The 9981-nt window shown below is 50.9% G+C and overlaps 1 protein-coding gene across 1 annotated transcript; it reads left to right on the forward strand.

Moving 5' to 3' along the window:
- The first annotated feature begins 2082 nt into the window (after positions 1-2082).
- LOC141478399 (olfactory receptor 14A16-like) lies at positions 2083-3018 on the forward strand. Its single transcript, XM_074167485.1, has one exon. The coding sequence runs from the start codon at positions 2083-2085 to the stop codon at positions 3016-3018; it is 936 nt and encodes a 311-aa protein (XP_074023586.1).
- The last annotated feature ends 6963 nt before the right edge of the window (positions 3019-9981 follow it).

Raw genomic sequence — 9981 nt, forward strand, 5'->3', positions numbered from 1 at the left:
CCAGATCACCCCTACACGCTTCCAAGGGAACTATTTCCTCAGGTTGTGTTTCCAGTTTCTTATCCGGGGGGTGCGGGGAGAGAGGTGGAAAAAGGGATGAATGTGTAAGGATCTCTCAAGTTTGCAGAAGTCACTGTGATTCCTGAGCTGCAACTTTGAGGCATCAGTTGGTCTAAAAGAAGCCTCCTAAGGGGCCTTCAGCCGCTCCTCTGCCCATGGAGAGCACCAGCATCACCTCTGCTGGACCATCAGGGTTGCTCTGACCTGCCCTTTTGCACCTGCGAACAGGAACATGAACCCAGCCCCTGCCCTGCAAACAGGCAGGTGTCTGTAGGGCCAAGGTGAGTGCACAGAGGTTGGGATGGGCTCTGTGAGTGCTGACAGGGAAAAGACACGGCACAGGGAGACACTTCCCAGGAGGAAAATCTCCTGGCAGCAGGGATATGACCAGGGAACGAGAGGAAACTTAAGCCAGAAATGTTGTGGGAGGGAGAATTCCGCAAACGCCGTACGATCCCCTCCAATGCAGACCCCTTCCCCTGAGCAAGCCCCCCCGTGCCTCCTCTCCCACCAAAGCCTCTGCCCTCAGGGCTGTGGGGTCCAAGGCATGAACCACCTCCTCTGCAGCCGGAGCTCCAGCAGAGCCGTGGTGCAGCTCTCCAGCCACGTGCCCCGTTCTCCCTGCAGAGCAGCGGGGCTGAGAGCGACTGCCCGGCAGCGTCGGTGTCTGGGAGGTGACAGGCACGGCTGGGTACGGGTGATGCTGTCCCGAGCGCCCGGCTGCCTCTGCCCTGGCCTCCTTCAGCCAGACCCTCGCTGCAGTTTCCCTTGTTTCTCCACTTGTCTGTGTTATTGCTGCTCTTTTCTTGTTCTCACTCTCAGGCTCTCTGGGGATGGGAGTTTCAGCTGCAGAGTCACACATTATCTTGTGCGTCCTCCCATGCAGGTGTGTCCATGGGAACAAGGGTCCCAGCTTTCCTCTCGCCTGTGCGGCTGTGGACAATGCAGCCTGTGGGGCTGGGGAATCAGCTGGTTTTCCCTTGGTGAGATAACATCGTGAAAAAACTGATGTATCTCCTTGAGGTGTCCTTCCAAGCTGTGAGCTGCCCTCCAGGATGCAAATCTGTCCCATAGCATCTTTGTGTTACCTGAAAGCCCCATGGAGAAGCGCAGAGACGCTATGACCAAGGAAATGCTGTTGGGTTGGTGAAATGAGCCCTGTGTGTCCTGGGCTGGAAGTGGTTGCTGAGACGTTGAGAAAGGGCGAGACATTTAGTTGTCTGCAGTGGATCCCTCTGCTCTCAGCAGGTTCTGCTGACGTTTCAGGGAAACATTGAGGGCGTGTGATCGCCCTCCATCTCAGAAAGGCGCAAGCCCAGTGTGTCAGGGGCTGAGGGACAGCCCAGCTCCCCTCGCTCTGTACTAAGCCACAGGCAATCCTCTTGCCTTGCAGGATTCACTCTGCTCTCCCTGAGTGCAGCAGGAATACTGAGGGTTTCTGACATCCCAAAACAGTCCTCAGATGGGACGGAGGGAATTTTTTTTTCAAAAAAGCTCTCAGTTGGCCTCTGCCTCCCTCACTCCTTCGAAGAGGCAGTGCAGGTACTGGCACACCCTTGTGCATTGGGCATGGTTTTATCTGACAAAGTCAAACACCAGGACTGGCCCCTGCTTCCAGCGTTCCCGTGAACTCTCTGCTGCAGAGCAGGGCTGACTCCTCGGCACCAGTGGGCAGAGGCCCAGCTCCTCATGGCACGTTCAACCAGCACGGTAGCAGAGCTTCAGCCATGGAGCTGAGGGAAGGTCTCCTAGAAAAGGAATACAGGGGGTAAGGCGTGTAGCAGGGAAGGGTCTGTAGGAAAAGGCTTTGGTTTTGCTGCTAAAAGTCTCCATTAACTTGTCAATAACTTTTCCTCCTTGCAGGGGTCTCCATGCCCAGAGGCAGCAAATGTCCAACAGCAGCTCCATCACACAGCTTCATGGGGTTCCATGAGAACTGGAGTACGTTTTGCTCTGAGACGTCCACCGTAACTTGTCACTGCCTTTTTTCCTTGGACAGGTTCCAATGTGCAGAGGAAGCACATGTCCAACAGCAGCTCCATCACCCAGTTCCTCCTCCTGGCATTTGCAGACAAACGGGAGCTGCAGCTCTTGCACTTCGGGCTCTTCCTGGGCATCTACCTGGCTGCCCTCCTGGGAAACGCACTCATCATCACCGCCATCGCCTGTGACCACCGCCTCCACACCCCCATGTACTTCTTCCTCCTCAACCTCTCCGTTCTTGACCTGGGATCCATCTCCACCACTGTCCCCAAAGCCATGGCCAATTCCCTGTTTGACACCAGGGCCATCTCCTACTGGGGATGTGCTGCACAGCTATTTCTGTTTCTCTTCTTCATTGGTGCAGAGTACTCCCTTCTCACTGTCATGGCCTACGACCGCTACGTTGCCATCTGCCAACCCCTGCACTACGGGACCCTCCTGGGCAGCAGAGCTTGTGTCCACATGGCAGCAGCTGCCTGGGGCAGTGGGTTTCTCAATGCTCTCCTGCACACGGCCAATACATTTTCCTTACCCCTTTGCCAGGGCAATGTCCTGGACCAGTTCTTCTGTGAAATCCCCCAGATCCTCAAGCTCTCCTGCTCACACTCCTACCTCAGGGAAGTTGTTCTTATTGTGGTCAGTGTCTGTTTATCATTTGGTTGTTTTGTTTTCATTGTGGTGTCCTATGTGCAGATCTTCAGGGCCGTGCTGAGGATCCCCTCTGAGCAGGGACGGCACAAAGCCTTTTCCACGTGCCTCCCTCACCTGGCCGTGGTCTCCCTGTTTCTCAGCACTGGCTTCTTTGCCCACCTGAAGCCCCCCTCCATCTCCTCCTCACCCCTGGATCTGGTGGTGTCATTTCTGTACTCGGTGGTACCTCCAGCTGTGAACCCTCTCATCTACAGCATGAGGAACCAGGAGCTGAAAGACACATCGAAGAAGCTGATTCTGTCACTAATCTCTCAGCAGCATTAACCTGCCCGTGTCTCTTCAGAAGTGATTTCAGATTCATCTGGGGAACTTCCTGGGCTTTGGGCCTTTTCTCTGTGATAACCATGTGTGTCCAGGAACCTTCTACTTCCCCACAAGCATGAACCCAGCCCTTCTGACCCTGAGGCCTGTTCACGTGTGCCTGGCACAGGGGTACAGCTGACCTCCCATCTCATGTCTCTTTAATAACATGGGATTTCTTCAGTGCCGGTGTCTGGAGGTTTGGCTCTTCTTCCAAAGCTGAGCTCAGGCTCAGGAAGTTGTCCTCACAAGGCCACGCTGCTTTGTTTGGGTTCTCCATGGGATGAGGGAAGAGTGTTAGGCAATGGGACAATGTGGGGCAATGTATTAGGGAACGGGCCCAGGCTGAGCCTTCACCCGTGGGTGCCCAGTTCCCCCGGAAACGGTGAATGATCCACAGGGATCTGCCTGGGACTGTCCCTCCATGGCTTTCAGTCATCACAGCCAACTCGCTCTGCGGAGCAGAAACAACAGTGCAGGACCCTGTGGAGATTGTGGGGAGGGGGCAGGAGTGGCAAATGAGGCCAGATCAGACAAAGTTCCCTGGTGAAATGTTCTCTGGGGACAGGGACACCCTTGGAGAAGAGCAAAGGAGCATCTCTGTGCATCCAAGGTGGAAAAAAAAGACGACAAAGAGAAATCAATCTCTGCATGCACCAGCTCAGGGCAGGCTTCTCTAGGGATGGAGCAGTCTGAGGAGCTCCGGGGCCCGGAGTCTTCTCCTGGAAGAGGGGCTGACACAGAGGGGCTTTATGTCAGTGGTCAGGATGTCTTGGAGACAGGCGCAGGGGACACGGGGAGACACTGGTCTCTGCCATCTCGTGCCATGTCCGGCCCTCAGCCCTGGGGCCAATGTGGGGCTGAGACATCTCTCTGCCCCCCAGGAGCTACTGTGGCCATCAGAGGGGCTGAGGCTGTGGGGTTGAGTCTGCAGAGCTTTGCAGAACCCATCAATGGGCACTGCCACGGGGTCAGCCCAGAATGGGCTGCTTTTCTGGGCTGGACAGGGGAGAGATGGGGGAGAGGGACAAGAAGCAAGAGGGAGAACCAGAGAGAGACTGGGATGGGCTTGAAAGTGCTTGGAAGAGGAACACGCTAAAGTTAGCTGAGCTGCCTGCCCATGCAGGGTGAGGAGTCACACAAGAGGGTTGGTGTTGCAGAGCCAGGGCTCGTAGAAGGCATCTGAGACTTGCAGACACGGGAGAGAGGAGGTTGGTCTGTGCCTTTGGTGGCATGGGCAGTTGAGGAAGGTGGCACAGAGCATTTGTAGCAGCCCAAATCTTTCGCACTGGCCACTTCCAGCACCGGCAGCACACCCCAAGTTTATGGGTGAATTTTCCTGTTTGGCCATCTCCATCCTCCTGCCGGGCTCAGTGCCTGCATCAATTTTCTTGAAGCAAAGGACCACCAAGATGGTCAGGTCAGCCTTTCCCATGAGGAGACGCTGAGGGAGATGAGCTAGTCCAGCCTGGAGAAAGGAAGGCTGAGAGGGATCTCATTGCAGCCTGCCAGTACGTAGGAGGACTTTATGGAGAACAGAGAGCCAAGCTCTTCACCAGGGTGCATGGTGGGAGGACAAAAGACGGTGGGTGGAAGGTGAAAGAGAAGAGGCTCAGCCTGCAGATAGGAAAGCGCTTTTCCCCATGAGCTGAGCCAAGCATTGGAGCAGGTCGCCCAGAGATGCCGAGCAGACTCCAGCCCTGGAGGTTGTCAAACTTTTTTCAAACTGGTCCAAGCCTTGAACAACGTGGCCTGACCATGTTTCTGACAGGCTGGAATGGAGACCTCCCAAGGCCCCTTCCAACTTGAGCTGATACTATGAACCTACGACCTCACGCCCTTTTTCTGATAACAACAGAGCAAATGCTTACGGGGCACGAATCTCCCTCTGCTGTATGTGACCCCCTAAAACAAAACCTCAGCCAGTGACGAGAGGTCGGTATCACGGTGTGACTCTCTGTGCAAAGACTGAGGGGTGTCATTGACGGTCCTGGGCAGGAACTGTTTTGGGGACACGGGGCTCTATGCAAGGCACAAAATGACCATTTTTTTTTTTTTTCGATGCTGCAAGCCTCATCAAAGAAGAAGTAAAGAAAAGATGCAAAGAAAAGAAAATGTACTTTTCAGCTTTTAAAATTACCTGTGGATTTTTTTCCTTTTACTTTAATATAATAGTCAAAGGGGGGAATTTGTGTCCTTGCTCTTCTTTTTTTTTTTTTTTAAAAAAAAAAAAAAAAGAAAGTGTGTTCCAGAACTGGGATTGGATGTAGGACACAAATACCTTCAGCTACAGAGGCACAGATACCTCCTGCCAGCATAGATGCCCTGGACAAGTGCCAGCGCACTCCTGACTTCTCCCGTCACTCAATCAGCCAGAGCTTTTTGAAACATTCCATCAGGTACCAACTGTCATGGTTTGGCCTCAGAGGACAACAAAGAACCACAGGGCAGCCGTGCTCTCTCAAGCCCCCCCCCCGGCCATAATCGGAAGGAAAAGGCAAAACTCGTGGGTTGGGACAAAGGCAGTTTAACAGAACAACAAAGGGAACAAGAAAACAATAACAGTAACACGGATAGTGATGTGGTCAAAGTCGAAATCAGGACTCAAGAGTGGGGATGACTATTAAGCAGGTATTCTTTATTGCAGCGCTGGACGCACAGGGGATCGCTCCTCCAAATGTGCGCGCCAAAAGCCATGAGTTACACAGCTTATACACAAGTTAAACATACATATTCATTATTCTTCCCAGAACTCATTGTCATACGTTGCCACCCACTCCCGCATGCGTCTTTCAGTCTCTTGCTGGTCTTCAAAGACCTCTGGTGGTCGCTTACTTCATCCCTTCCTCTTCATCACTGCGTCCTTTTGGTGAACTGCAGTCATCTACTTCTCCATTCTTGCTGACAAAGCCGCAAGGCTGGTTTAGGCTGGCTCTGCATGCCTTGGTGGTCTCGACACATCCTGTTCTCAGAGATAAGTTCCTCTTGGAAGATAACAAGGTGCTGACCTGTACAATTGCTAGTTGCATATGTGCTTAGGCCCCTGTTTGCATTTAGCCAAGTTAGAAAAACAAAGACTCACAGTATTTGCTAACTCACTGTTTGTGCTAAGAGCGGTTTAGTTGTGTCAAGCAAACCTTCAAGCCATACTCAGCCCTATTCCTTCATTCAACCCCCGCTTTTCTTTAAGCTACAGCAAATTCTTTTGCAAAATCCCGTTTACAGTCCACAATACATGTACTGGTTGAGCAAGAGTCCGTACTTTCCAGCACATCCAAAGGTCGAGAGCAGTCAACAGTAGGGCTACAAGGATCAGCACTAGTACAGGATGCACTGGGAAGTTGAAAAACGGTGCCGCGGTTGGAGATTTTGATGAGGTATTTAGAAAAATGTCCCACCAATGGTGTTCCTCGGTTTCCTCGATGGTTGTAATGATGTTCCTTATTTCCAGAGTATCGTGCTGGACTTGCCATAATGTTCGTTTAGATGTTTCTTTCACTTTCTCTAGCAGTGAGTATACTTGCTTCACATCAAATTTACATGCTATATCAACTGAGCTGTTTTCTCTTATTTTATAGGATGGTATTTGTCCTTAATCTCCCCAGTCTCTCCTAATTTGGCCATCTATTTTTAAAACTGTGTATACTTTAGTTTCGTCATCTGTGATATTCAGACCTACGTTACCCAAGTATCCATTCCTGGTCCAGTCTTCAGGGTCGGGGACATCATCTAGACCTTGACAGGTGATGCAGTTCTCTGCCCAGCTGTGATGCAGAAGATCATGATAATAATTTCCGGAATCGCAGTTTTGCTGGTCCAGTACATTCAGAGGTCCATTTCTGCTCAAGTGGGGGATCTTCCTCACACTTTGGAGACTTCCATTGTTTACGTCTTTGTAATCCTAAAGGTCCTAAAGGTTCCGAAGTGCACTGCTTATCTGGAGCCTTTTTCACTTGGGAGCAGTGAATCCAGGCCGGCTGTTCTTTTTACTTTGATTGCAGTGAAGGTGGTCAGTAGCACTTGGAATGCTCCGTTCCACTTTTCTTCTAGTGGGTCACCTGAAAAATTCTTAATATAAACCCAATTTCCAGGACTAAAGGAATAGATAGGATGGTCCAGTCCCTTAACTCTGGTTCCTAAGTCATTCTTATTGTTTTTCTCTAATCAAGGGAGTAGGCAGCCTAGGAGGTTCCTTGAGTGTATGGGAGATACCTTCCTGACACAACTGGTAGGAGAGACTACCAGGGGAGGCGCCTCACTAGACCTACTTTTCACAATCAAAGAAGGACTAGTGGGAAATGTGGAGGTCGGAGGACGTCTTGGTCTTAGCAATCATGAAATGGTCAAGTTTTCAATTCTTAGTGAGGTAAGGAAGGGGGTGAGCAAAACCTCCACCTTGGACTTCCGGAGGGCGGACTTGTGCCTGTTCAGAGCCCTGGTTGGGAGGGTCCCTTGGGAGAGAATCCTGCAGGGCAAAGGGGTCCAGGAGGGCTGTACGCTCTTCAAGAAGGAAATCCTAAAGGCCCAGGAGCAGGCTGTCCCCATGAGGCACAAAATTAAAGGGAGGAGAAAATGGCCGGTCTGGTTGAACAAAGAGCTTTTGATGGGACTTAGGGAAAAAAGGAGGGTTTACCACCTTTGGATAAAGGGATGGGCAACTCAGGAGGAGTACAGAGATCTTGTTAGGTTATACAGAGAAAAAATTAGGAAGGCAAAAGCCCAGCTGGAACTCAACCTGGCCATTAATATAAGGGACAACAAAAAAAGTTTTTATAAATATGTCAACAAAAAGAGAGTCAGGGAGAATCTCCATCCCTTACTGGATGCCAGGGGGGAACATCCCAACCAAGGTCGAGGAGAAGGCTGAGAAACTTAATGCCTTCTTTGCCTCTGTCTTCAATAGTCGGACCAGCTACCCCCAGGGTGTACAGCCTCCTGGGCTGGAAGATAAGGATGGAGAGCTGAACAACCCCCCCGTAATCCAGGAGGAAGTAGTTAATGATTTGCTTATGCACCTGGACATGCATAAGTCCATGGGGCAGGATAGGATTCACCCAAGGGTACTCAGAGAGCTGGCGGGAGAGCTCATCAAACCTCTCTCCATTATCTATCAACAATCCTGGTCAACAGGAGAGGTACCAGATGACTGGAGGGTGGCCAATGTGACGCCCATCTACAAGAAGGGACGGAAGAAGGATGCGGGAAACTATAGGCCTGTCAGCCTGACCTCGGTACCGGGAAAGATCATGGAGAGGATCGTGAGTGATGCCACCAAACCAGGTGGAAGTGTTGATCTGCTTGAGGGTCGGCAGGCTCTATAGAGGGCCCTGGACAGGTTGGATCATTGGGCCAAGGCCAATGGGATGAGGTTTAATAAGGCCAAGTGCGGGGTCCTGCATTTTGGTCACAACAACCCCAGGCAACGCTGCAAGCTCAGGGAAGAGTGGCTGGAAAGCTGCCCAGCAGAAAAGGACATGGGGGTGTTGGTGGCCAGCCAGCTTAACATGAGCCAGCAGTGTGCCCAGGTGGCCAAGAAGGCCAACGACATCCTGGCCTGTATCAGGAATAGTGTGGCCAGCAGAAGCAGGGAAGGGATTGTGCCTCTGTACTGGGCACTGGTGAGGCCTCACCTCGAGTGCTGTGTTCAGTTTTGGGCCCCTCACTACAGGAAGGACATTGAGCTGCTGGAGCGTGTCCAGAGGAGAGCCACCAAGCTGGTGAGGGGTCTGGAGAACAAGTCATATGAGGAGAGGCTGAGGGACCTGGGCATGTTTAGTTTGGAGAAGAGGAGGCTGAGGGGAGACCTCATTGCCCTCTACAACTCCCTGAAAGGAGGTTGGAGAGAGGTGGCTGTTGGCCTCTTCTCCCAAGGGAATAATGACGGGACCAGAGGAAATGGTCTGAAGTTGGGGCAGGGGAGGTTTAGGTTAGATATTAGGAAGAATTACTTGACTGGGAGAGTGGTCAGGCCCTGGAACGGCCTGCCCAGGGAGGTGGTGGAGTCACCATCCCTGAAGGGATTTAAGGAACGTGTAGACATGGCACTTCAGGGCACGCTCTAGCACCCGAGATTGTTGGTTTCTGTCTGTTTGTGGATGGGTGTGCTGTGTGGTTGTGGGTGTTTGTTTTGTGTGGGTTTTGGTTTTGTTTTGGTGTTTGGGGTTTTTTATTTGTTTTGTTTGTTTGTTTTTTATTTTGTTTTGTTGTGGGGTTTGTTTTTTTGTTTTTTTTTGTTTTTTTGATGATCTCAAAGGTCCCTTCCAACCAAGAAGATTCTGTGATTCTGTTATTGTTTTCCCAACAAAATAACATATTTTTCTAAATAGGAATTTCCCAACTGGTTGAAATCTTCTCCTTTTTATTTTGTCTGGTACATTCTCCCACATAATATTTCAAAACAGCTTAGGTTCTCTTTAGCTCTTGGCTTTACACGTAGTCTGAGCAGAGCTATGGGTAATGCCTGATACCAATACAAATTCGCTTCCTGACATATTTTGGCTATCTGCTGTTTTATCGCGTGATTCATTTTTTCTACTTGCCCGCTGGCCTGCGGCCTATATGGGGTGTGTCATTGCCAATCAATTCCCAATCGTTTACTAACTTGTTGCACTACTTGTGCACAGAAGTGAGTACCTCTATCTGATGAGACGACTGTAGGTACCCCGAATCGAGGCATTACCTCGTTCAATAGCACTTTAGTCACTTCTCTCGCCTTGCTTGTTCTACAGGGAAAAGCCTCTGGCCATCCAGAAAAGGTGTCTGTAAGTACCAATAAGTGCTTGTACCCCTCTTTTTTCTTGGGAGTTTGGAAAAATCGATTTGCCACTGGCCTCCTGGTGTGTTTCCTTTCCCAATAGTTCCTCACTGTACTCGATTACCTGTGTTGGGGTTGTTTCTTGAACACATTTCACACTGCTGAGTCACTTG

The sequence above is a fragment of the Numenius arquata genome, unplaced genomic scaffold (assembly GCF_964106895.1).
Source record: "Numenius arquata unplaced genomic scaffold, bNumArq3.hap1.1 HAP1_SCAFFOLD_55, whole genome shotgun sequence".
Lineage (NCBI taxonomy): Eukaryota > Metazoa > Chordata > Aves > Charadriiformes > Scolopacidae > Numenius > Numenius arquata.